The 27787-nt window shown below is 48.3% G+C and overlaps 1 protein-coding gene across 1 annotated transcript in view; it reads left to right on the plus strand.

Annotated features, from left to right (window-relative positions):
- C26H10orf90 (chromosome 26 C10orf90 homolog) overlaps positions 1–27787 on the plus strand; it is a 243569-nt gene that overhangs the window by 197658 nt on the left and 18124 nt on the right. Inside the window, exons 5-6 of the mRNA XM_013975309.2 lie at positions 21872–22056; positions 23958–24135. Of these exons, the coding sequence (XP_013830763.2) occupies positions 21872–22056; positions 23958–24135 (363 nt within the window). The remainder of the gene's footprint in view (positions 1–21871; positions 22057–23957; positions 24136–27787) is intronic.

Genomic DNA, 27787 nt, shown 5'->3' on the forward strand with positions numbered 1-27787 from the left:
GGGGGCCGGAGCCCCTCACCCAGAGCTGCTGTAGGGCCAGAAGGATGGCTGGGCTTGTCCCACTCAAAGGACAGTTCTCATCCCACTGAGAGAAGCCCCCCTAAACCTAACCCACGTAGGCCTCCCCTGACCTTCAGCCAGTAACTTAGCGAGATGGACAGGAAATAGACTTAGGGCGTACGGATGGTCACGAGTCAAAGACTGAACAAACTGTCTTCCTGCCTCTCTACGTCTCCTTGTGTGTATATTTTCCCCTGAGTTTGAAAGTAAGTCTTTTTATATCCCTTAAGGATTATATTTTTAGGGCTGTGCTTTAGATATGGACTTCCTGGGTGGCACTAGTGGTAAAGAATCTGCCTACCAATGCAGGAGTCTCAGGAGACGTGGGTTCAGTCTCTGGGTCAGGAAGATCCCCTGGAATAGGAAATGGTTATGACCAACCTAGACAGCATATTAAAATGCAGAGACATTGCTTTGCCAACAAAGGTCTATCTAGTCAAAGCTATGGTTTTTCCAGTGGTCATGTATGGATGTGAGAGTTGAACTACAAAGAAAGCTGAGCACCGAAGAATTGATGCTTTTGAACTGTGGTGTTGGAGAAGACTCTTGAGAGTTCCTTGGACTGCAAGGAGATCCAACCAGTCCTTCCTAAAGGAGATCAGTCCTGGGTGTTCATTGGAAGGGCAGATGCTGAAACTGCAACTCCAATACTTTGGCCACCTGATGCAAATAACTGACTCACTGGAAAAGACCCTGATGCTGGGAAAGATTGAAGGCAGGAGGAGAAGGGGACGACAGAGGATGAGGTGGTTGGTTGGCATCACCGATTCAATGGACATGAGTTTGAGTAAACTCCAGGAGTTGGTGATGGACAGGGAAGCCTGGCATGCTATGGTCCATGGGGTCACAAAGAGTTGGACACGACTGAGTGACTGAACGGAACCCACTCTAATAGTCTTGCCAGGAAAATTCCATGGGCAGAGGAGACTGGTTGTCTATAGCCTACACAGTGGCAGAGAGTCGGACATGGCTGAGCACATGCCTGAGCTCCTTAGATATGGGCCACTTTAGTGCTGCGTAGACTCCAACGACGGCTCAGCTTCTCTCAGTGCATTATTCTTTCTGAGTTTTCATAATGCCCTATGTCCTTCTCACAGAGCAGGATGGTTATTATCTCGTTGTATAGATGAGTAACTTGAGGCCAAACAGGCAGGCTGACCTGTGCGCCATCATTGGTTAAAGGAAGGCAGAACCAGGAGGAAGTAGACCCCAGATTTCTAGGGGTGTGTGCTAATTCTTTTCACCACTTGTGTTCCAAGTGTCTTCCATCTTTCTGAGGTGACTTTGGGTTGTAAACTTGGCATTCTGGGTGGATTAGTGTCCCCCCCTTTCTGAGGGGTCATGCAGATACCAGGTCAGTGGACCTGACCTTGGTGGGATTCCAAGTAACTGATGACCAATCTCTGCTCACCAGCAAATTGATGGAAACTGTAGACAATGTTGAGATGCATGGGATATTACAAATGTGTTCATGCCGTTTGGGTGACGATCAACATAGATCGTCATAGTACAAATTTCTCAAGAGTGACTGTCTGAAACCTGTTACTCTGAAAAATTTTTTGACTTATCACAAACTACTATTTTTTACAATGTTTACATTTGCACTAATTTTAGACTTAGGGACATCATGCCAAAATAGGACAGTTTTCTTGTGCCCCTTGCCATGCTTCCCCTAAAGCTAACATGTACCATGCTAACAACCATTTAAAAAACATTTTCTTAAATCAGCAAGCACCAATGCAGCCTAAAGACCAACTGCCTGCAAAGTCACTTTTGGAAGAGTGCTCTATTTACTCTGCAGCTTGACCCCCAAGAGTCCTTTGAAAGGCATCAGGAAAAGCAGAATGGCTCAGAGGACTCGAGCCCACCAGGCTCCTCTGTCCATGGGATTCTCCAGGCGAGGATACTGGTGTGGGTTGCCATTCCCTTCTTCAGAGATCTTCCCAACTCAGGGATCGAACCCGGGCCTTCTACTTTGCAGGTGGATTCTTTACCACTGAGCCACCAGGGTAGCCCCAGGGGAGAGCAGGAACTGGATAGAACCAGAGGGTGTGCAACATGGCAACCTACCTTCCTAAGAGAAGTTTTTGGAAAACTTAGTTGGGGTGTTTAGGGATCTAAAAGCCCAATAAAAACCAGTCCACTGATTATTTTTCTTCCTACTTTGAAATCAAGAATAAAACAGACGTTATGACCCCCAAGAAAATGCAGAAGGGGTTGATATGGAAGAAAAGTGCACATCCTACCATCATTCTGTGTAATTCACTGCCAGAGTTGCCAGTTTATATAAAGCGACACTCAGCTGTATTAACTGAACATTTAAAAATGTCGCAGGAAAATGATTTCCTCTCCAGCAAATGTGAGACAGGTAGGAAGAGTGAAAATATGCGGGGCCTCGCTCTTCTCCCCACAGATATCTTCTCCCCAGAGATATATTAGTTCAGAAGGACTTGTCGTTTTTTGCAATTCTGCACTCTCCACTTTACTCCAAAATGATGATTTTCAACAAGACGATGATAAGTTTAGTTTTATCCTCCTCTCTTTAGGATATAAGGGAAATGCTTCTACTAGACGCAGATACTCACTGTTGCATTTAAGAAACAGTTAAGCATCTTTCCATTTTTTTGAAACCTAAGTGGTCTCTCAAGGCAAGCCCATAAACAGAATACATTTTATTCCTTGTGACAAGAAGTAAATGTGAGGACGTTCTCATGAAATGAAAGGGATTGGAAAGTGAGTGCTTTCAGTTGTGACACCACCTGTTTATCTCATTGGGAGATGATGGTCCTTTGGGGAGGGGACGTAGGGGATGAAAGGACCTGAAATATATGAGCCTCGTGGTCTTAGGAGATGGAGGCCAGCATCAGAGCCTCAGCCTCTGTGTACCGACTGTGGCCTGGCCGGCCCTGGTCCAGCCTCTTTCGACTGCTTGATTTATTCTTCATTGCTGTTTTCACGTGGCCTGTGCTTCTCTGCAGAGGCCTTGGGGAGTCTCTCCAATCATGATTTTCAAAAATAGTTCTTCAAAGGGTGCAGTGTTCTTAGAAAAAGATGCACTCAGGGCCACATGTTTCCAGCTGAGTTTGGGTTGACATGATTGAGGTTTGTAAAAAGCATCTGAGAAAACCAGAAAAATGCCATCAGCCAGACAAGAGAATGCTTCCAGCGGGTTCCCATAGCTCTGAGAAGGAGAACCCAGAGCCTTTTCCATGGGAATCCCACAGCCTTGGAATTCACTTCCTGTTCTGACATGGAACCCTCAGAAGTATTTATATCTTCTCCAAATGGGGTTTCCAGATCCTGGGATGGAATCAAGGATCTGGCTGGGGTTGGTAGGAGGAACCTGCCTGACCTGGGAAGGCAGGAAGTGGAGGCATTGTGTGTCAGACAAGCCTGTCTCCTTCCTGGCCCCAACCCCACAAAGCACTGAAATAGGGGATTCCTTACAGCCAGAGTCCGGAACTGCACGTGGAAACTGTGGACAGGAAGACACATTGGGAAAGGGAGTTCTGAGATCAGAGCCCTCAGTGGTACTATAAAATCCCTGATTTTATAACTCACTCTTTAGGCCCAGACTTTGATCGTTTTAAGCACTTCAAAATGGCTCTTTAATTTTGCTCATTTCCTTTACCACTCAGCATGGAATCAACCAATTTCTGGCCTATGTCCAATGACCGCTGCTTTAAGGTTAAAGATTTGCTACTTCTAACACCTGATGATTTCCATCTTCATCTTAATTATACTAAATGAGCCCCATGCAGACGCATATGCCCATTTTCTACTCATTTTTATAGGGCAGGGGAACCGCAGGATATATTCAAGTAATTGCCAGAGAACAAGCCGTCCAGACAAGAATGACGGCCGTGCTGGGGCTGGAGGCCACGTGGGGATGTGCCCACATCCAGCCTCCAAGCGTGGAAGCCCTAGTGGGGAGGGTGTTTCAAAATGTGGGTACATCAAGAGGTACCTGTGGGTGGACTGCTCAGGGACAGACCAGTCAGAGGGACGGAGGCCTCCACCTGGGCTTCATCGTCTCTGGATGAGCCCCTACTGGCTGCTTTGGCTGGAGGCCTCCCTGAACTGCCTGGTCTCGTCACAGACATTAGCCCATTTAGTATTTTGCTGCCCTTGGCTTTCTGAATGGCTTTTTCTGTGTCACTTTGACATGTTCATTGACTAGAAGACGCCACTGGGCTCTCTCAGTCAGCTCCCACCCATCGGGCTCATTCACTGTTGGGTCATCGGACTTCTCAGAACAGACAGCAACCCCTCACGTCAATGATGGAGTCAGAGTTAGCTGTTGGGCAGATCCTTGCCTGGTCTGTCCAAGTGACATCTGCTGGTTCTGTGATGGGGCCGCGACTCCCCAGGGGCCTGAGCCTGAGTCCTTAGATGTGTGCTTTTTGCCCTTGGCTTGCTTGCTGACAGAGGACCAGAGCAAACCATCTGATAATGCAGGCTAGGTCTCTGGACCACCTGTGAGTCCACTAGAGTGGGTTCCTGGTCGGGGCATTTCTGGGCTAAAGGGTAAGTCCACCTGCGATTCTGCTGGGCATTGCCAGCATTCCCTGCCTTGCAAGCTGTGTGGGCTTTTTCTTTTAATAAGTGAGTTAAGTCCATTTGTATTCATGGAATGACTGATGTTTAGTGCCAACTTTGTCATAAATTTGTGATTTTTTTTGGTTATTTGTTCATCTCTAAGATATGTATTCATTACTTTTTGTTTATAATTTTCTCCTAGTTTTTATTAATAAGAAGGTTTGGGTCCTTGTTCTATGGTTACATTTTTACTTGTACCTTTTTAAAATTGAAGTGTGATTAATTTTCAGTGTTGTGGGGAGTTTCAAGTGTCCAATAAAGTGATTCAGTTTTATGTATGTGTGCATATGTAGTGTGTATGCATACACTTTTCAGTTATGTATGTATGCACGCATGCACGCTAAGTCCCTTCAGTCATGTCTGACTCTTTGTGACCCTGTGGACTGTAGCCCACCGAGCTCATCAGCCCACGGGGATTCTCCAGGCGAGAATACTGGAGTGGGTTGCCATGCCCTCCTCTAGGGCATCTTCCCCATCCAGGGATCGAACCTGTGTCTCCCATATCTTCTGCATTGCAGGTGGATCCTTCAGCCAGTGAGCCGCTGGGGAAGCCCTTTTATAAGATATTGAGTACAGTTCCCCGTGTTATGCGGTAGGTTTTCAGTAGTGTGTCTGTTCATCCCAAACACCTCGTTTATTGCTCCCTTTGTACTTGTTCCTTTTTGAACGTCCTCAGTCCCTAGTCTGAGAGCAGCTGACGGAATAAGAGAGGCTGGGAAACCAGGAGGCTGGTCTGGGAGTCTCTACCACTGCTGCTCCACATTCTTGCTCTCCTTGTAGGCACATGGCAGGACTGTTCATCCCTCCACTTTGACAGCCTGCCGTGGTCACTGCAGCTGAGCAATTGGAAGGCTTGGGAGTGGGAGCCGTGATGGGCCAGTGCAGTCTCTGCGCCTTTTCTCCTAAACTCCGGGGTCACGGTAGCAGAGGCCAAGGTGGTGCCTCCAGGGGGCTCTTTGATGAGGAAAGCCGCATGGGCTGGCTCTGGGCCTGTACCTTGTGCTGCGGCCACCTGGGAAGGGGCTTCCAAGGCCGATTCCGACTCAGTAGGTCAGAGGTGAGGGCTGAGGCTCCGCCTCTGTATAAGGCTCCAGGTGTGGTCAGTGCTGGCCTTCCTAGCTCACAGTTTTAGTAGCCAGGTGCTTGTTTTTGTTCTTTTTTTTTTAATTGCACTTTAACCTCGCTTAGTAGTTCTCAAAGTGTGGTTCCTGGAATAGAAGCCTCAGTACCACTACCTGGGAGAAATGTACACTTCCGGGCTCCTCTTTGTATCTACTAAGCTGGAAACACTGGAGCTGGGCTGCCCCAGATAATGGATTTCAACAAGGTCTCTCTGTGATCCTGAAGCATGCTACCACAAACTGCACCAGTCCAGACTCCTACCTCGGTAGGTGGGCTCCAATCAATTATGACTTGTGTTTAGTTTTGAGTAACAACACATCCAAAAAGCAGTGGCTTGAGAATGGAAGAGTTTATTTTTGTTGTAAAAGAAATCCAGGAGTGGGCAGTCTGGGGCAGGTATGGGAGGCCCACAGTGTCCTCAGAAGTTCAAGTATCTGTCTTTCTGCTCCAGAGTCGTTCAGGTGTGACCCTCATTGCGATGCTTGTGGAATAGTTGCCAGGATTCCCAGCCATCACGTCTACATCCATAGTGAATACCCAGTGAACATCCCCTCTTGAGACCCTCCCAGAAGTTCTTCCAAAGGACTTCTGCTTATTTCTCACTGGCCAGAGCAATAGCCTACCAGAACAAGATGCGGTTTTTCACTAGGCCTATGATCACCTTGAACAAAATGAAGATTCTCTAAGTAAGAAAAAATATAAGAATGGATATTGATTAGGCAACCAACTGAGTCTACCAGAGATGGTGGGAACTTGAGGTCATCAGTGATAATGTTTAAGACGTGGAGAGAGCAACATTCTGTGAATTGAAAGAGTTGTTGGATGTCATCAGAGAGTGGGAGGTTTTAATTTACTGGTTCAGAGGAGAGGAAGCTTTGGGTATGGAGACATTTCAGGGATGGGATGTGGTGTAGGAGTGGGGACTGGAGTGGAGGTGATGTCATTGAGTGTAGGAGTGGAGGTGATGTCATTGGTTGTTGTAGTGGAGGTGATGTCATTGGTTGTAGGAGTGGAGGTGATGTCATTGGTTGTAGGAAGGGCTGGAATGGAGGAGATGTCATTGTTTATAGGAGTGGAGGTGATGTCATTGGTTATAGGAGTGGAGGTGATGTCATTGAGTGTAGGAATGGAGGTGATGTCATTGGTTGTAGTAGTGGAGGTGATGTCATTGGTTGTAGGAGTGGAGGTGATGTCATTGGTTGTAGGAAGGGCTGGAATGGAGGAGATGTCATTGTTTATAGGAGTGGAGGTGATGTCATTGGTTATAGGAGTGGACGTGATGGTCATTGGTTGTAGGAAGGGCTGGAATGGAGGAGATGTCATTGTTTATAGGAGTGGAGGAGATGTCATTGGTTGTAGGAGTGGAGGTGATGTCATTGGTTGTAGGAGTGGAGGTGATGTCATTGGTTGTAGGAAGGGCTGGAATGGAGGAGATGTCATTGGTTATAGGAGTGGAGGTGATGTCATTGGTTATAGGAGTGGACGTGATGGTCATTGGTTGTAGGAGTGGAGGTGATGTCATTGGTTGTAGAAAGGGCTGGAGTGGAGGTGATGTCATTGGTTTGGAGGGAGGTGGAGTGGAAGTGATGGCCCTTGGTTGTAGGAGGGGCTGGAGTGAGCTGTCCTTGACATGAGGCCAGGAGTTTTGCTGTTTTTGCTGCTGCCTCCTAGGTGCTCTATCTACGTCAGTACCTGGTACATAGTAGGTAGTCTGTGGATATTTGCTGAAGATAAGGAGGTCAAGCAATTTCTTTGAAAGAGCAGGTAGTGGGGTAAAAGTCTGACCTGGAAGCTCCTCCCCATCACCACACATGCACACACCACACATACCACATGTACACCACACCCACACACGCCACACGTACCACACATGCCACGCACACACACACTTTGGGAAGACAGCTGGCTCTGAGCGGGCAGTTTCCTCTGCAGGAGCCTTAACCAAGCTTCTTCTCTCTTGCTTCCATTGACACCTCGAAGTTCAGTCTGAGTTTTACATCAGTTTCTAGTGTCTAGTGTTACTTGCTTGATAATGCTCAGAGCTCCCAAGCAAAGCAAGGGGAGGAGGAGAGGTGAAAGCTGCCAGAATTATCAAGCAAAATGGAAAGGTGGCCATCAATGGCAATGCCTCCTCCCAAACGGTGGTGCTAGTGAGCCCCTGCTCTTACGTACCACTGGTGTGGCAGACGGTGATCCTGTCTAGTTATAAGCTGTGTCCAAAATGGAGATGGCAGGGAAACAGTCGTGTGTTATTTCACTAGAAATGTGCTACACCTCCCTGAGAAAACCACTGTGAAGGTTTCTGTGAGTGACAGATTGTCAATGATTTCTACTTTTTCTTTTTTTAAAAAATTAATTTAATAGGAGGCTAATTACTTTACAATATTGTAGTGGTTTTAGCCAAACATCGACATGAATCAGCCATGGGCACACATGTATTCCCCATCCTGAACCCCCCTCCCACCTCCCTCCCCATCCCATCCCTCAGGGTCATCCCAGTGCACCAGCCCCGAGCACCCTGTCTCATGCATCGAACCTGGACCGGCAATCTGCTTCGCATATGATAATATACACGTTTCAACGCTACCCTCTCAAATCATCCCACCCTCGCCTTCTCTCACAGACTCCAAAAGACTATTCTTTTCAGTGTTTCAAATTTGACAGTGATTATGGCTTTTATAATTTAGAAAATTTTTTAAAAGGAAATATCCCTTACTGAAAAAAAAAACATCCCCTCAAATAGTCGCCTCTGGAAACTTTAGCCACGAGTTTTGATAAAAGCTTAAAATGCTCTTTTTCTGTGCTTTGAGAATATAATTCATGCTTTGGTATAAAGAATTATGGGACTGTCGATTGTCTGGGACTCCTTCCTCAGTGTCAGGTTGAAAGGTGTGAGCTAATCATTGAGTGGAATATCCCTCTTATCACCTGCAAGAAAGCCCAGGTAATCCTTTTATTAGACATCTGGCAGGTGTGTGTGTGTGTATTCACGTGTGCATATGTATGTATGTATATATTTTTGACTTCCAAATATGTGTATGTGTTCAGATTTTTGTTCAATAGTCTTAAGACTTGAGGATTATGATAACTGGAAAAACAGCTCTGTCCAGTGACCCAGTGACCATTCTAGACACTGTCTTTGGGACAGAATAATCTACATTGCTCTCCGCAGTAAATGCATGCATGACCCTTTATATGAGGGCTGCGTGCAGACTCCACACATGCCATCTTTTTTTAAATGGAAGTATAATTAATTTATAATGTTATTTTCGGGTATACGGCACAGTGGTTGAAATGCATATCTAATTCTTTTTCAGATTCTTTTCCCTTGTAGGTTTTCGCAAAATATTGAGCAGCGTTCCCAGTGCTGTAAGAGTTATGTATTGTATATATAGTAGCATATATTGGTTAATCTCACACTCCTAATTTATACCTCTCCCCCTTGCCCCTTTGGTAACCATAAATTTATTTTCATTGTCAGTAGGTTGCTTTCTGTTATGTAAGGAAGCTCATTTGTATCTTATTTTTAGACTCCGCATGTAAGCAGTATCATATGTTATTTGTCTTTGTCCGATTCACTTACTATGATAATCTATAGGTCCATCCATGTCGCTGCAAATGGTATTATTCTTTTTTTATGATTGAGTAGTATGGCATTGTGTGTGTGTGTGACCCATTTATCTGTCAATGGACACTGAGGTCGCTTCTATATCTTGGCTGTTGTAAACAGAGCTGCTATGGATATAGGAGGTGGCTGTATCTTTTTGAAGTATAGCTTTGTCTGGATATATGCCCAGGAGTGGGACTGCAGGATCATATGGTAACTCTATTTTTAGTTTTTTAAGAAACTGCCATACTGTTTTTCACCGAGGCTGTAGCCCACATGGTTTCTTGAAACTTGACCCCAAAACAATAAAAATAACCATAGTGCCTCTTCCCCCTTTCCCTCTGAATCCAGAGTTCTTCCACTCCCAGGGCTTGACTATTTTTGTCTTAACACCACGTTGACATCTTAACATTGCTCAGCACCCTCCCCTCATCTGCTCTGGGTCCCAAAAAGGGAAGGCTCCCTTCAGAGGGCTGTAGCCGCTGCCATCGCTTTTCCCAAGTCGGCTTTATTTCTTGGTCGTCACCCCTCCCCAGTTTGTCTCCTCCTTTAGAGAGAAATGTTTATGCGTACAGTAGGAGAAACCTGTTTACTGTCTAGGAAGGGCTGGCATGGACAGGAAGCCTTGTTTCCTGACAAAGAAAGGGCCCGCTCGGGCGTTTCCACTGGCCCAGCTGCCTTTGGACACCCCTCCATCCTTGCCGTCTGACCTTGAGGTTGCTGTCTGTTCCCCTGATTTCTTTTCTTTCCTCTTCCCGGAGGCTCCAGCTCTGCTCCTGCCGTGTGGCTGGGCTTTGGGACTTGCGGGTCCGAGCACAGCTTCCCCTCCTGACCCTCTCCTCTCCTCTCCTCTCCTCTCCTCTCCGCCAGGAGCTGTTTATTCCATTTGCTCCTTCCCCCCACCCCACCCCCTTTCCCCTCTCTCTGACTCCCCGCCTGGGTCGCAGCATCTCTGCGTAGAAATTTAGCAGAAATGTGCTGAAATAATTACCAGTTACCAGCTGATTTTAAACAGAAGTCTGGATCGGGCGGGAGACAGGGTGCCACATGGACACCCCTTTCCACACGAGGAAATCAGCTTTTCAACCGCTGCCGGAAGGTGAAGCCTTGGTCGGTTAGGAAACAGAGAACATACCCGCCAGCTTTGTCCATCGCAAAAGCTTTTTCTTTGCTGGCTCTCTTGCTTGTTTCTCTGTGGGTCATGAACAGGATCTTTTATTTCATCTTCTGTGTACTGTGATTGCAGATGGTTTGGGGATTTCTGTCTTGTTCTATGGGGGAAATATCAAGCCAACCATACCTGCTGGAGAAATTGGGTCTGTTCTGAGCACCCAGGGTTACTGCCTCTTCCTCTTTAGTGATCTCTGCATCCACAAATTGGCATGGTTTGAGCTGAGATGGCATGGTTTGATGCTATCTGCCACTACCCTGAGTCACCCCAGACTGCCCTCCACATATTACCGCTTTTTTAAAGCTCATGTGTCCACATTTTATCCTTAGTTGACCTGTCTGACCTTCCTGCCTCACCTGTGGGCCGACCTACAGCAAACTCCATCCCTGAGTATCACCTGAGCAGCAGCCTCCTGTGTCCCTGTGCTAGAACGTGCTGTGCTAAGTGGCATCAGTCGAGTCCGACTCCATGCGACCCCAGGGACTGTAGCCCACTGGCTTCCTCTGTCCATGGAGTTCTCCAGGCATGAATACTGGAGCGGGTTGCCATTTCATTCTCCAGGGGATCTTCCCAACCCAGAGATCAAACCTGCATCTAATACATCTCCTGCACTGGCAGACAGGTTCCTTATTTTGAATGAAAGATACAATGACCTTTCATTGCCCAGGGTACAATTCCTTATTTTGAAAACTGACAAAGAGAAGAATTAAGCACAATATTCTGGATAACAAAGTGGATGAGGTGTGACTTTAAAGACAAATCCCAGACAAAATATACAGAAGGAAGAATCAAATTAGGAAATCATCTTTCTGATTCTTCCTCTCACCTCTTCACCCTCATTGTCACCCCACCTGGGCTGAGGGACAGAAAAATCCTGCCCGAAGTGAGAAGAGTCTGCGATTCACCACCTGGAACCATCCAGCGTAGCCTTTCATTTGATGGCTGCACAGTCCTACCCAGCTCACTTCTTTGATTTCCTGTGATACTCAGGGATGGAGTTTGCTGCAGGTCGGCCCACAGGTGAGGCAGAAAGGTCAGACAGGTCAACTAAGGATAAAATGTGGACACATGAGCTTTAAAAAAGCGGTAATGGGTAGAGGGCAGTCTGGGGTGACTCAGGGTAGTGGCAGATAGCATCAGATTTTTAGGAGAGCCTAAGACCCCCTGTAGGTGATTTTAGAAGCTGGTATTTATTTTGATGACCCAGAAATATCAACATAAGCTTGTTACTGTATTTCTAAGAGAGTCTGTTTTATGATGGTCTAACGTTTGAGGGGAGAAAATATCACCTCCCGAAACAGTAAAATGTGGAAGAAAATGTGGCCGTGGCTTCAGGGAAGCCTGTTTTGCTTAGAAATGTCTCTTTGGTTAACTGGCCAGCTTCGGTCTGGTTTCAGAGGCAGGAAAGTGCACAGAACTGAGGCGCAAACCTTACAGAATATCTTTCTAGAGAACTGCTTCAGCTTTGACACCAGATTCATCTGTCTGGAAATAGATTATTCTAAGACATAAATCACAGCAGGATCCTCTGTGATCCACCTCCCAGAATACTGGAAATAAAAGCAAAAGTAAACAAATGGGATCTAATTGAAATTAAAAGCTTCTACACAACAAAGGAAACTATAAGCAAGGTGAAAAGACAGTCTTCTGAATGGGAGAAAACAATAGCAAATGAAGCAACTGACAAACAACTAATCTCAAAAATATACAAGTAACTTGCATATTGCAATATGCAGCTCAACTCCAGAAAAATAAACGACCCAATCAAAAAATGGGCCAAAGAACTAAATAGGCATTTCTCCAAAGAAGACATAGGATGGCTAACAAACACATGAAAAGATGCTCAACATCACTCATTATCAGAGAAATGCAAATCAAGACCACAATGAGGTATCATTTCACACCAGTCAGAATGGCTGCAATCCAAAAGTCTACAAGCAATAAATGATGGAGAGGATGTGGAGAAAAGGGAACCCTCTTGCACTGTTGGTGGGAATGCAAACTAGTACAGCCATTATGGAAAAAAGTGTGAAGATTCCTTTAAAAATTGCAAATAGAGCTGCCTTATGACCCAGCAATCCCACTGCTGGGCATACACACCGAGGAAACCAGAATTCAAAGAGACACATGTACCCCAGTATTCATCGCAGCACTGTTTATAATAGCCAGGACATGGAAACAACCTAGATGTCCATCAGCAGATGAATGGATAAGAAAGCTGTGGTACATATATACAATGGAGTATTACTCAACCATTAAAAAGAATACATTTGAATCAGTTCTAATGAGATGGATGAAACTGGAGCCGATTATACAGAGGGAAGTAAGCCAGAAAGAAAAACACCAATACAGTATACTAACACATATATATGGGATTTAGAAAGATGGTAATGATGACCCTGTATGCGAGACAGCAAAAGAGACACAGATGTATAGAACGGACTTTTGGACTCAGAGGGAGAGGGAGAGGGTGGGATGATTTGGGAGAATGGCATTGAAACATGTATACTATCATGTAAGAAACGAAGTGCCAGTCTATGTTCGATGCAGGATACAGGATGCTTGGGGCTGGTGCACAGGGATGATCCAGAGTGATGATATGGGGTGGGAGGTGGGAGGGGGATTCAGGATTGGGAGCTTGTATACACCCATGGTGGATTCATGTCAATGTATGGCAAAACCAATACAGTATTGTAAAGTAAAATAAAGTAAAAATAAAAAAATTAAAAATTAAAAAAAAAAAAACAACAACAAAAAAAATGCGTTCTCTAGATGCGTTTCCCTGCCTTGGGCTGTCAAGGTTCCAACAGCGATGCTCTCTGCGCCCATGTGTGATGTTATGGTTTTCTCGCTCGTCCCTTGCGATCCCACTGATGGAGCCTGGTGGCTGTGCTAGTCTGCCCCCACCCCCAACCTCAATGTGCCCTGCCACCCCTTAGCAACCACCCTCCCCTGGCTCATTTCCTACTGTGAGCCAAAGGGCCGTAGTTATTAGAATTGTGTGCCAACCAGGGAGCTATGGCTCAACAGGGGCTCATCTGAGAACACGAAAGATAGGGCTCCTTAATACTTGGAAAGAAGAAGTGAAATTTCTTCTATCAAATTGGTTCATTATGGCACTTTCCGGCCGGCGGAGGCCAAGCATCTTGAGGCTCAGGCAGCTTTTCCGCTTTTTGTACTAAGGAGTGCGTGCCCCAGCGGTACCCTTGCCTGGCCCAGATTCAAGTATCTTCTTGATGCTGTGTTGGCAAGGTCCCCACTGTCCTCCCCACTGCCCTCCTGCCCTAAAGCTGGGGCAGCTTGGGACCCTTGTTTCAGCACAGAGAGGTGCCCTGCTGGCACCCAGCTCTGAGGTCTGCAGGTGGACATGGTGAGTCAGGAACAAAGTCTGGCACAGCCCACTCCCCTGAGCTTCCTGCTGTCTGCCGGCCCTGCCTGCCACCCCGCCTGTGGCCAGCCCCTTGTTTGCAGAGGCTCTTCTTCCCCAAAGTCACATCCCATCAACTCTCAGGGAAGTGATGGCCCAGCAAGTCTGCTGAACTCTCTTCTCCTGAAAGCTTTTTCCTAATAGATGCAATAACGTATTTACCTTAAAACAGCTGGCTTTGTGCTTTCTATTCAGACTTTCCATATTGAAAATATACCGTCTGTGGATACCTGCGCAGGTGGGAACATTGTAGATGAAAGTGGTGACTCAGGCAGCTCGAAATCTAGGCAGGTGGTCCTGTCTGGACAAGTATGATCCAGAAGAGGCTCAGGTAGAAACGTTGAGGCCCAAGAAAGTTTCTGCTTAATCTGTGAGGGTTCATGGGTGCTCTGATATCTTTAATTATAAATAATAATACATTTCACAACAAATAAAGAGCTTTAGAGGAACGCCAGTAAGCACTGTGTAATGGCCCAAGGAGGACTTAACTGATCTAAAGATAAGAGTTTAACACATTATTGACTGGAGACATATTAATACATCTTTATTACTCAAACGTTATTGACTGGGGACTTACCAATATGTTTTTAGAGAGTGATGCAATTAACATCACTGTGCAAAGCTGTTAGAGCTTACAATTTAGGGCTCCTTATACAACTTGTGGTTTTGTTATCATTCACATTTTGTTCCCTTAGATCTTTGTTCCAATCTTGTGCATATTATAAACACAAGTTTATTACTATAGAATTTTCAAAAGTGACCCATCACAAAATTGTGAGTGAAGAAGAATTTTTTCAGGGAGTTTGATGCAGATACTTTCTCTGATGTCTGAGTGACATATACCTTAGTGTCTCAGAAGATGCTAGTTCTTGAGAATATAATTCCGATGCAGATGATGTGAATACTAGACCTTAACAAAAAGACAGAAAAAAAAAAAAAAAACCCTTAGTGATTGATTCTCATACAGAAAGTGAAAACAAAGCTCACATTACTAAGAAGACTTCACAGGTGTGGCAGGTGTCACTGTTGACTGTAATAACCTGCAAAATGTTAGTAAAAAAACAGAATTAATTTTTAGCCAGCCAAAATGAAAAAATGCTGGGCACGGTTTTTATATTGACCAGGGGATTTTTGTGTCAGTTTCTGCAAAGCTTCCCCAGTCGAATATAGAAGGAACCCATGGCTGTTAGGCAGGTTTTTTGGTTGGTTTTGGTTTACCCCCTAGAGCCCAGCCCGGCTCTGGGTAGGTGAGCTCGCTGGGTAGTTGAGGGTAATGTGTTTTAGAGAAGGGAATGGGGGGGGGGGCTGTTACTGTTGAAAGGAAACCTGCAGGGCCCAGCCCCATCAGGCCTCGGGCTCAGGAAGCGCACTTTGAGTTCCAGTCCAAGGAACAGAAATGCCTGGCAGAAGCCGCTGTTTGATTCAGCTTCTCCTACGAAGGGCAGAGCCTTTAGAGGTGACAGGTCTTCATGAGGGTGATGTAGTTTTAAATTTGAGCCATGAATAGAGAACTCTTAAGTCCAGTCTGCATGCAGAGTGTATGAGAAGAATAAGACCTTGTTTCCTGGCATGGGCCCCACTGGGGGATCATTTCACGGCTGATGGTTGTGCTTCTCAGAATCCACAAAAAGGCCTGATCAATATGTTGTCAGGAAGGTTTTTCTTTGACTACACATTTTTCTTTTTCCCAGTTTACCAACTGCGTTCTACTTCAAGGAATCTGTTTTAGCTCTTTCAAGTCACAGTTGGAACATCTGACTTGCACATAATCACATGAGGATTTACATTAAATCAGATAAAAAAGTTAGAAAATTAATTAATAGGTAGGTAAGTAAGTAGGTGTGGGATAGGTAGTTAGACCTCAATTAGTCTGTAAATAAACCATTAATTGAAAGAATCGATATCAGGATGGAACTAGCAGCCTGGGACCACATCACCGATAATTTGATTTTTGATTGTTTAAAAGAACTGATAAAAGGAATCCACAGAGAAAGGAAGACCTACTTTCCCACTTACCCTCTGAGCCACCAGGGACGCCCATGATATTTTATACTTACACAGAACTGACGGCTTTTGAAATACTCAGTTGTAAAGATTTCTCTATAAATTAGCAAAGCCCAGCTTTGCCATAGGAGCCATTTTTGTTGTTCGGTCACTAAGTCGTGTCCGACTCTTTGTGACCCCATGGACTACAGCATGCCAGGCTCCTCCACCATCCCCCAGAATTTGCTCAAATTCATGTCCATTGAGTCGGTGATGCTGTCTAACCATCTCATCTTCTGCTGCCCCCTTCTCCTTTTACCATCAGTCTTTCCCAGCATCAGGGTCTTTTCCAATGAGTCGGTTCTTCATAACAGGTGGCCAAATTATTGGAGCTTCAGCTTCAGCATCAGTCCTTCCGATGAATATTTAGGGTTGATTTCCTTTAGGATTCGCTGGTTTGATCTCCTTGCAGTCCAAAAGACTCTCAAGAGTCTTCTCCAGCATCTCAATTCAAAAGCATCAATTCTTTGGCGCTCAGCCTTCTTTATGGTCCAACTCTCACATGACTACTGGAAAAACCATAGCTTTGACTATACGGACCTTTGTTGGCAAAGTGATATCTCTGCTTTTTAATACCTTATCTAGGTTTGCCATAGCTTTCCTTCCAAGGAGCAAGCATCTGTTAATTTCACGGCTGCATATTGTTCTCCAGATGACAGGGTCAGCAATGACCACCGTTTGAGGGGGCACTCACGTTCCAGGCAGGAGGACCCAGGGGCTCTTCCCTTGTTTGTGGAAGCAGGCGTACTGGCTCCACCCCCTGATGGCTCTCCTGCCTTGGTCCCACAGCCAGGAGGCCCACTGGGGGGACCCCTGATTTCTGTCTGCCCCTGCCCCGCCAGCCTCACCACCATCCACCTGTCCTCACTGGCTACGGTGCCCAGACTCAGAGAAGATGGGGCTGGAGTGGATTGCAGACACCTGGCATTTTAAGAGACGTCACTGTTCTAATCAGAGCCTGGTAGTATGGACTCATTTCCTTTTTGTGTCTAAAACATCTCAGAAAATACGGCCCGAGTCTTCCAAGAATCTTGACTATGCCAGTGGTTCCCAGGACCTTTTCATCTGCCCCTGGATGCCAGAGGCCTGCATGCCTGTCTCCACTTTGGGGCCTCAGCCCTGGGAAGAGATGACACCTGGTGAGGAGTCACTGCCGTATTTAAAGTGAATAACTTTAAAACATTTATAGAGTAGAGACTTCCCTGGACATCCAGTGGTTAAGACTGTGCTTCCGCTGCAGGGGAGCAGGTTCAGTCCCAGGTCAGGGAACTAGGATTCCACATACTATGTGGTGCGGCCAAATTAAAAAAAAAACAAGTATAGAGTATTCTAAAAGAAGAAGAAGAAAGAAAATAAAAAGAGTACAAAATCAGCAAAGAGGAAAAGAGAAAGTCTCTCTCCCACCCCCAGTTCCCGATCCCGTGTTGCCCTCTCTTGGTCCCTAGGGTCTTCTGGGTCCTTCCAGAGATATTCTGAGCAAATAAACATGGACTCAGGAGGCAGGTCTGACACACTGTCCACTCTTTGCCCACTTGATAATGCATTTATAGACGATTCCATGACTACACAAGAACAAGCACCTCGTTCTTTTTCACCACTGCAAAGTACAAAGTGCTGTAACTTACTTAACAGGCCCCTACTGATAAATATAAGGTGGTTTGCAGACCTTTGATATGACATTGTGGCAACGAGCAACACACTGTACATGTGTTAGACCCACTGCTGCGTTAGACATGAGCACAAGCGCCTGATGAGTTACCTCCTGCCTCCACACTTGCCATAGGACATACGTAGCATCACTGTTTATGGAATAATAATGATAACAAACATTTATTACATGCTTAGTAGTATCAGCTACTGCACAAAACACCTTACCTGGATCATTATTTTATTATAGTATTGCCTAGATTTTAACACTTAGTCTTTATATAAATAATATATATGTTATTTACTATATCAATTATGATTATATAAATATATTGCTTATTATTTAAGTAGGTGAATTAATAAAAATGAATATGATAATAAAATTAGACACATGATATCTAATATTCTTACCTTGTTATAGTGTCAACCTCAATTTTATAGGTGAGCTGGGAACTGAACCCAGGTATCTGGCCCCAGAGTCAGTGTGCTAAACTGCCTGCTCAATTATTTACTGTCCAGAAGGGTTTCCGGGCTCCTAAGTATACCAGGGAGCATGGTCGCTTGAGAGCTTTATACGTGATAGCAGTGTATGTGGAAGGCTTCTGAGGGAACCCGCAGACGTCTGGCCAGGACTGGTGACCACGTGTGCTGTCGTTGCTGGGGCAGCATATGGCCCAGGGCATCAGTGGCTCCCGTATCCGCGGCCCCCCACCGCCTGCCCCGCTCACCCCAGGCAGCGCTGCACTCCATCTGCTTGTCTCTGGGAGAGCCTGGAGTGCAGAAGGCAGCTCTTCAGATGTGGGCTCATCAGATGTTTTGAGCACAACTCTCATTTTATTTTTAGTAGAACCAAACGTATTTTCTGGAAGCAGCGAGAAGCAACAAGAAGGAGCACGTGAGACTGTATCTGCTCCCCCAGTGGAATGGAAGCTGGTTAGAGACCCCCTTCCAGATGGTTCTAGCTCTCCAAGCAACAGCTCTCAGTCTAGTGACCTCTCTGAACCCACAGAGAGTCAGCAGCAGCGCCTCCCAAAACCCAAGGTCCCTTTACCAGGGTTCCTTTGCCCCTTCCAAGATCTGTGTGCATCTCCGCAGGAAGAACACGGTGTTCAGATAGAAAGAGAGGCCCCGGAAGGTAAGGAGCGAGGGAGGCAGGGATGAGATGGTTCTTCCTTGATCTTCACGGGGAACACTGTGCAGGGTCTTGTTGGGCCCTGGTTCACCCCAGCTTCCCTTGTGATGCTGCCTTTATCCATCCGTGTGCGCCACGAGGGAAGCAAGCCCAGCAGGTCTAAATGGTGGGCACTTCTGACTCACAGGCAGGGAGAAGGCAGCGTTGCCCAGGTCAGGAATTCCCAGCCCTGCTGCACACAAGGCCAGCGTCACCTGGGGTTGGGAAGAAGGCCACTTCCATGTGCGGCTCTCGGGCTGAGTCAGAGAAACTTTGAGATGCTGGTGTGGCTGCCCCAAAGGCTCCACCAGGCTGCCCATGGTCCTCGGGAGCTGACCAGCTGGGCTAATGGCCAAGGGGTGCTTGTACTGCGTGTACCAGGCACTCAACAGGCGTGAGGGCCCTGACCTCACAGTGCCTTTAGATAGGTCCCTGTCTCAGCCTCTCTAGAGGCTGAATTCAAACTAGACCATCCTTTCTCTAAAGGCCAAGAGGCTGACCTCAACTAATATTGCAGAAACTATTGATATATTAAAAAACATTTAGGAATAAAATAGTAAAAAAGATATCTGGTGCCCAGTTATATCAGAGGAAAATTTAGATTTCCAATCACTCTATAAAAATGTCCCCAAAGAGCTATAGCTAAGGACAGAAAGAAAACTAATAGATTCTAAAGCTTTGGATTGGAAAAGTTAAAGTATTTATGGTAATTGATGAAAGTAATTTTTCTGGGAACACAAGTGAATCTCTAGCTTGTTATTCACTAATAAATGAAAGAAACATGTATTGAATGCCCACTACATACCATTAGAGAAGCACTTATTAAACACCTACTGTGTGTCAGGCACTGTGCTCAAGGCTTCCTGCCCTCCACGTGCTTGCTGTCCTGTGCCAGAGTCACTGTGGTCATAACCGTGCCTGGGGTGACCTGTCAGGAAGCTGAGGATGCCCCAGGTGATACACGCTGGGGCTGGTCAGAGACATCTTCCTCAAGGAAGTGCTTTTGAGGAAGAAAAATCAGACCCCAAGGGTGGAGGGAAAGACACCCAAGAAAGCAGAGTGGATGGAAAGAGCAGGGCTGATGTGGGGTCCAGGGGACCACAGTGCAGAGGTGGGGAGGAGGCCCACAGGAACCCAAGGACCCTAACGGGTCAGCCTGGAGGGTCCTTATAAACCCACTAGGAGTCTGGACGGGATGCTGAGCCAAGTCCTTGGAGGAGACCTAACTAGATGTCCTCTGAAGGCAGGTGTCTCCTGGACTGTGCGGAGGATGGATGGGAGAGGTCCAAGTGGGGGACGGGGAGATGGTGCTGATAGCAGCCAGGCCTAGTATAGAGCACGGCACTGTGGAGGCCTGGCCACCCAAGCAGAGGCTAGGGAGGCCATGGACAGGGCTGTGCTGTGAGCATTGAGAAGGTGGGCCTGCTGGCACTGCCCTTGGGGCCCTGGATCTGGCGGTGGGAGACGTGGGAGGACCTCTGGCTTCCCTGAGTATGGGGTGAGCTAGAATAAAGGTTCACCCGGTATGGAAGCAGTGTGGTAGAACGTGGAATTAACTCTGGCTGGAGGGCTAGGGACAAATATCTCAGCTAAGAATCAGTCCTGAAGCAGGACTGGGGAGCAATAGGGAAAGATCTAGAAAGAATAGGAGCGAATGCTTAGAAGAACAAGAATGAGTCGTGAACTTATAAGTAGCATGTTGTTGGCGAAGAATTGAAATCGGTACCTGATGGGCAACGTCCGTCGTGAACGAGCGGTGAGGCGTCCGGTGTGCTTGTAGAACTTGTTGGTAGCAGGGGCGTTAGTGGACCTTGGGAGAATATAGGACGGCTGGTCCAGACCAGGGAAGATCTGGGTGTGATGGCGGAGGTTATACTGGGGGGTCAGTTAAGGGACCCGTGGGACCGTGGAGTTGCATCCTGTGGTCACATGAGCCTTGAAATGACCACCTCTCCCCACCCAGCAGAACCAGCAGCTCCAGCGCACCCAGGCTGGCAGTCTGGCAAGGCTCAGGGTGAATATGTTGTGGTCCAGCCCTCCAGAAGGTCCCAGGCTTGTGGGGTTGGAGCATCCTGTGATGGCCCCACTGACGCTGCTGATGTATGCAGCGTGTTCCACGGCGGGCACACAGAGGAGGCAGGACGGGGTATGCCTGGGGAGGGGGGCCCAGCTTCCTGAAAACTCTAGGCTCAGCCTGACGGTAGGAGTTGCTGGGTTGTGGGATCAAAGGGGTTTCGTGGAGATGGGAGGGTGGGTGGGTGAGGAGAAAGGAGAACGTGGTTGGGTTTCAGACCACAGAGGACTGGTGAGGCTGCGGCTGGGGGGGCGTGTGATAGGGGAGAGGGGAGTTCAGATGGGAAGAGTGACCTGGGACAGACACTGTGTTCCCCGCGGAGCAGCTGGTCAGTAAGTGGTCAGTGAATCCCTACGAATCCCCCCTCTCGGCACCCCAAAGATGACTCTGCCCCAAGTGCTGTGACATCGTCTCAAGCCCTGACCTTTTCCACCAAAGGGTGTCAGAACGGCCCCTGGATGGGGCTAAACCCAGTGCTGAGACACAAAGTCCCAATTATGAATGTCAAGCCAGTGCTGGTCGCCAGTAGATTAAGGGGCGGGATAAATAATTGAACACCATTCCTCTGTCTTACATCATTAGTGTAGCAACATAAGATAAATTAATTCGCGGTCCCCAAACAACCCAACTGTATTAATTGCACAGGACACACTTAATATGAAGTGCAAAATAGAGGACATTTCTTTGCCTTGGCTGCAAAAGCATTTTTGCCATGGGAATACCTGTGTGGCATAGCCACTCTCAAGTCTGGCTGTCCACAGACATGCCTCCCTGAGACCAGGGCACCTGGGGGTCTGTGATGGGGCGTGATCTAGTCGGCTTAACGAGGCCCATTAATAACCCACTGGCATTTCCATTTTCCAAATTGTCTTCTGTGTCTAATGGTGTTGAAAAGCCAGGAGAAAAGCGCCTGGTGCCCTCTAAATGGAATTCTAAATCTTCTCTCCCAGGGGATTACACGTGCTGTGACTTGGTTGTTAAAATAAAGGAATGCAAGGAGAGTGAGCACCCCGCCAACCCCGAGTCCAAGCCAGCACCCCCAGAGCCAGCGCCCCCCGAGGACCCAGAGACCCACGTCCTGCCAGAAGACTGTTCTGAGAGCCAGCAAGGGCCCAAAAGCTCCCTGACCTTGCAGGTAAGGCAAGGTACATTCTGGCTCGATTCCCGCCGAGGGGAGTCTTCCTGGGGAGCCCATGGGCACACAGCCTCACTTCTGCTGCTGGAGATCTGACTCCATCTGACTCCACTTCCTGGTGGCTGTGTGACTCTGGGCAGGTCCCCTAACCTCCCTGGGCCTCTCTCCCACCATGTGAGGAAGGAGATGGTGCTATCTACCCAGGCTAGGCTGGGGATCTCATGCCATCAGTGGCGACCATGAGTGGAGCAAGGAGAGTCAGCATGTGTCGAGAACTTTCTGGGGCTCAGACAAGGAGAGGGTCACCCCCATGAAGCGGGACAACCCCATCTTCAGATAAGCATGTTAAGCCTTTGAAAGAGGAAGGTAGTCCCAAGGTCACGGGGGCTTGAGTTCAAGGATATGGAAGCTTTCATTTTGTGTCTTTCCCCAATTGTAGAAATAACGTGAACACATTTTTTTAAAGTGCAAAAAACATGCGGATATAAAATTTAGAAGGACAAACAACCCGGAGAAGGCTAGCCATGCCTCCTGGGAGACACGGGTATCGTAAACCGCCCTGCAGATGGGTCGTGGGCTCCACCCCATCCCCCTGGGTGGATCCATCAGGAGAGACGCCAGTGGCCCTGAAGCTGCCCGGGCCTCCAGCCTCGGGGCAGACAGCTGGGGCAGCAGCCCCACGGGGCCCCACAGGCGGTTCCAGGGGCTGTCTCCCCAGGCCCTGGGACCTGGGCTAGCACCTTGCAGCCCAAGCAACCAGGAGACTCCTTTCCTGGCACAACATCTAGGGGCACATCCACGATGCAGATGGAGCCCACACCACCCCCTGCCTGGAAACTGAGTGCCCCGAGGGCTGGGAGAGGAATGGGGCTGAGGGTATTTCTGCTGTGGCCGCAGCGCTGGGGGGGCCTGTGCTGAGCCCCTGCCATGTGCAGAGCTGGGGCTCTGGCTGTGCAGGGTACAAAGTGGAGGAGACACAGCCTGTGCCATTCAGGAGCTCGTGGCTCCTGGGAGAAATGCATCTGCCTTCCAGAATCACACAGGGATTCTTTGATGACAGATGCACTCAGAGAAATCGAGGTCAGTGTCTAACGCAGAGCAGGACGTATCAGTGGTGATTATTTTTCTTCAGTAAACCTGTGTGGGGAGCTTTGTTCACGCATGGAGTCGGGGATGCAGAGAGAGATGAGGCTGAAGAGAAAGCACGGGGATTCTGACCACCTCTACAGAGTCCGCAGAACTGTTTTGCAAAGGAAAAGCTCTCCCGCCAGCCCTGACTTCCTGGGGGGAGAAGCTGGTTCCGTTCGCTAGGATTACTGCTTCTCCTGAAAAGATACACGAGCCTTGCTGGGAGAATGATCTCGTTCTGAGCTTTCAGAAGGCAGCCAGCCCCCCAAGCAGGTGACTCCTAAGGCTTGCATTCCTTTCCCACCAATATCACCCTGGAATATGGCATTTCGGGCTGTCCAGATTTTCATCTGTTGGAGATGAATGAATTGCCAGGTGGAAGGAGAAATGGGCAGAGGTGTACCTTTGATGCTGGTAACTCAGTCATGCTAGAGCGGGGTCCTTAGTGCTGAGACCTGCGTCATCAACAGTCTGTGGCCATCTGTCCGTAAGGGGTTGGAAGAAAATTAGGGCGTGCTCTTGCACTGTGCTTTTGATCAGCCTCTTGACCAAATCAGATGGATGCATTGCTTTCCCGAGTCACTTCTCTTAAAAAGTTTTGGGAGCTCCCCAGTGGTTAGGACTCTGTGGTTCGTATGCAGGGGGCGTGGGTTCGATTCTTGGTCGGAGAACAAAGATTCTGCCTATCTCGCAGTGTGACCAAGAAATGAAAGATAAATACATGAATACATAAGCAGGCATGCCTTAGTAAAATGTTTTCTTGGCTCCTCTAGGAGGCCCTGGAAGTCCGCAAGCCTCAGTTCATTTCTCGCTCGCAAGAACGTCTGAAGAAGCTGGAGCACATGGTCCAGCAGAGAAAAGCCCAGCGGAAGGAGAGCCTGGCTCCAAAGCAGAGTCTCCTTCCTGTCCGCGCCCACAAGAAGCAGGTCACCATCCCCCACCCTCTCAGCGGTAAGCTGCAGCTGGCTCGGGAGGGCCGGTGAGACGTGGGACCCCAGGGCTGGGACCCTCGTCCGATCCGATGGTCCCAGCGGTGCCCCGACATGGGCAGGACTGCTGTTCACCCAAGTGCCCAAACCTCAGGGTCACACAGCCCTCCCTGGGAACCTGCCTGTCTTGAGAGGTAATCCGCAGACCCTGAATTCAGCAGAAATAGCTGGGGATACACATTCCCCATTTCAGCTGGGAAAGAAGCAGTGTGGCAACCAGGGTAGCCGGTTCAAATTCTTGGCTCCATAACAGATACTCCAAGAGCTCCACTTTGCCCTTGATAGATTGCAAAACCAGTCTCAGGGTGAGAGGGCTGACTCCAGTTTGTCTGCATCAACATTCGTCATCTCAAAACCCCTTTCCTGCTGCGAGCTCAGCGTCGGGCTGGACAGCTTTGGGAGCCGTGGGAGGCTGGTGTCCCATGGACCCTGTGAGGGTGGTGCTCCTGAATTCCCTGGAGAAGGCGTTATCGTGAACCTTCTCTGGGCCAGATCCCACGCAGGGAGCCGGGGAGAGTTTGGTGAGCAAGGCTGGCCTCCGTCCTTTTGTTCGTGGAGCTTATAAACAGACTATTAAACCACAAAGAATAACAAGAAGAGACAAGGGCAAGAATGGAGACAAGGGAGCATATTCTGATGGCCTGCCAACCCAAATCTTAAAAATCTGGAGGCCTGGGGAAACCTCTGTTTTATTTCTTTGGATAGAGGAACAAGATCTTCCTAGCAAAATGTTCTGGGCCCCAGGAGGTAAAATCATTGGTCTGATTCTGAATAAAAGTCCTCTGGGGAAATAACTGTAGTCAGTAAAATGCAGCTTAGCCAATATTACCAGGATCTTACAGAGTGGCTGGGGGACAGCAGGCATTGGAATAGGATTGCTGTTAAACACAGGCAGGCTGAGTCCCCCGCCACCCACCCCCCCACCCCAATCCAGAGCTCTTCTTAGGGAGTCATCCAAGACCTCAGCAAGGGCAAACTTGAACGCATCCTTCCTGTGGTGAAGGATCTGGTGGGACACCTGCTGCTCGGCCCTGGTGACCCTTCCCAGGATGCTAAGGAAAGGAAATCAGCAAAATATATGTGCAAAGACTTTCCCTGCCTGGAAATGTGTCTCACATCAGCATTTGAAGCTGATTGGCAGATATTGGCTATGCGGGTGTGTTCTCTGGAGGCTCCTTAGTTTCCAGCTCAACAGAGAGCAATCTGGGTTCTGGTGTAGATGTATCAAGTTGGCAAGAGGGACCAAGTGTCAGCCACAGCTGGGGGTCTCCCCCCAGGGCCTTCAGGGTCCAGGCTTGTCCTGGGGAGGGCTGCCAGGATGCCCATGGTGCCTGAGGTGTTGAGGGCTGCTTGGCCTCAACAGTTTTGAAGATGCTGTTAGATAAGTGAATGTGTTCTCAACAAACATGGAAGTGTCACATTAGAGCTCAAAATGTGTATACACAAAAAAATGGAGTCTAACAGGCTTCCTTCTCAGTCAGCTCCCATCACTTTGTCTAGGAAAAAATAGAGACTCATGAATGTTTGGGAACTCCTTAGGCATGAGACCGTTCATTCTTGTCCCCTGGGCCAGCTGCCCTCCAGCCGTGCCATACTGAGGGCCCCAATGGCCTGGAATGTTACCATCTCAAATGTCAGAGGGAGGCTGCCTTGTCCCTTGTATTCATTTCCTAGGGCTGCTGTAAGAAATGGCCCGAGGCCGGGTGGCTCAAGGAACAGAAATTGATTCTCTCACAGTCTCGAAGCCAGAAGTCCAAAATCCAGGTGTCCCCTGGAGTGATTTCTCCTGGAGGCGCAGAGAGGATCGTGCTCTGCCTCTCTTCCAGCTCTGGGAGCTTCTGGCAACTTCTGGCATTTCTTGGTTTACAGTTGCGTCATTCTGTTCCCTGCCTCCACCCCCCTTGTGTCTGTGTCCAAATTCCCTCCTCTCACAAGGACCCCGGTCATCAGATCAGGGTCCACCTCCACCCAGCCTGACCTCATTTTAACTTGCACACACCTGCACAGATCCGATTTCTAAATCGAGTCGCAGGGACAGGGGAGGAAACATACCTTTGGTGGGGGAGACAGTTTTATCTACTCTCCTCCAAGGGTGATGTTTTGCCCCAAAACAGATATCACCCTCACGTGTTCACATTCCTTTGACTGAAAAATCTTAAAATCATGTATAATAATAAAAGATGATGAGACCCAGCCAATAGTTTTAAATAACCGAGGCACCTTTTTATTTCCCCAGTTCCGAGACAGTCCTGATGACTAGAGTGCTCTGGGAGGGCTCCGGCACACGATTTTACAGCCGCTCTTCTGATCCCCGCGGTATTTATGGCTGATGAGAGGTTTACCCTCGTGTTTGTTTGTGTTAGGCCGGCCCACTCAGACAAGTTCTGAAACCAGAGCCTCGTGTGAGCTCTGGACAAGCGCAGGAGTGCTTAAGGCCCCATTAAGCACGTCTGTAGGCCGCATCTCGTCTTCAGCCTGTCTGCTGGCAAGATGATAAAAGCGAGATGCAGATGCTTTTCTTACATGCTAAATTAGTTAATAAATCATATGCGTGAACGAGCTCCCGCTACAGTGTCAAGGCGTCTGATAGAAGGAAGACTTGGATTGTTTTCCGAGCTGGGTTAGCTGCCTCTGATCAGGGCCCTCCTGGTGCAGGCCTGAGTGGTTCAGGTGGGGCCCCCAGTAGCTGACAGACGCCCCCTTGAGCACGGGCTGGGGGCAAAGCGTGCGCCGGACGTCGAGGGCAGTTGTGGCGAGGGCCGGTGGGCCAGCTCTGCTTCCTGTTGGCCAGTGAATCCTGGGCAGTCTCTAAGGGACAGGGGCAGTACACGTGTGTACATGCACACGTATGTGAGCATTCACTAGGTTCCCGTGTGGAGATGGGGGATTTTCACGACCATCTGGGACCCGAGAAAGGCCAGGAAGTAGCATTATAAAGGTCCTGCCAGCAACCCCAGTCTGTTTTGACTCACTTATCATCTATGGCTTGTGTTCCCAAAGCTCACAAATATGTGGCCTCTTTCTCGCCTTGTCTGGGAGCCTCCTGAGCCCCCTGGGCTTGACTCTAGCAGTGGCACAAGGAGCATCTTCTTTCATCTCTCAGCAAACTTTTCTTGAGGACTCACTGTGTGCTGGGCACAGTCTCTGGTCCTGTGGACCTCCTCACCTCTGGGGTTACGCACCCAGGTGAAAAAGGCAGTGATCTTGGGATTTGCTAAGTGCCATGGAAGGGGGTTGCCATGGCAACCCACAGGCTGGCCTTGTTCCCACCATGAGATATGGTCCTGATGGAGGAGACCTGGTACTGAGAAGAGACCTTGCAGCTGGGTCGTGGTCCAGGGTGGGGAGGGCGGGGCGTGCTGGGGGAGGATGTGGAAGCTGCACAGGGAGGGGTGGCCGGGTGTTCAGGTCAGCTGTGGCTGGACTGTAGATGGGGGTGGGGAGCAAAGGGAGAGAGGGATGCGCCAGAGAGGAGTCCGAAGGGGCCACCAGGCATGTATATGCTGCTTCCAGTGTTCTCCTCATTCTGTGATCAAAGCTGAGGCTGTGTAGCTCCAGGCAGGACGTAATGGAGGCGGGCTGGGGCCGGGCAGTGAACGCAGAAGGGTGGCAGA

The sequence above is a fragment of the Capra hircus genome, chromosome 26 (assembly GCF_001704415.2).
Source record: "Capra hircus breed San Clemente chromosome 26, ASM170441v1, whole genome shotgun sequence".
NCBI lineage: Eukaryota > Metazoa > Chordata > Mammalia > Artiodactyla > Bovidae > Capra > Capra hircus.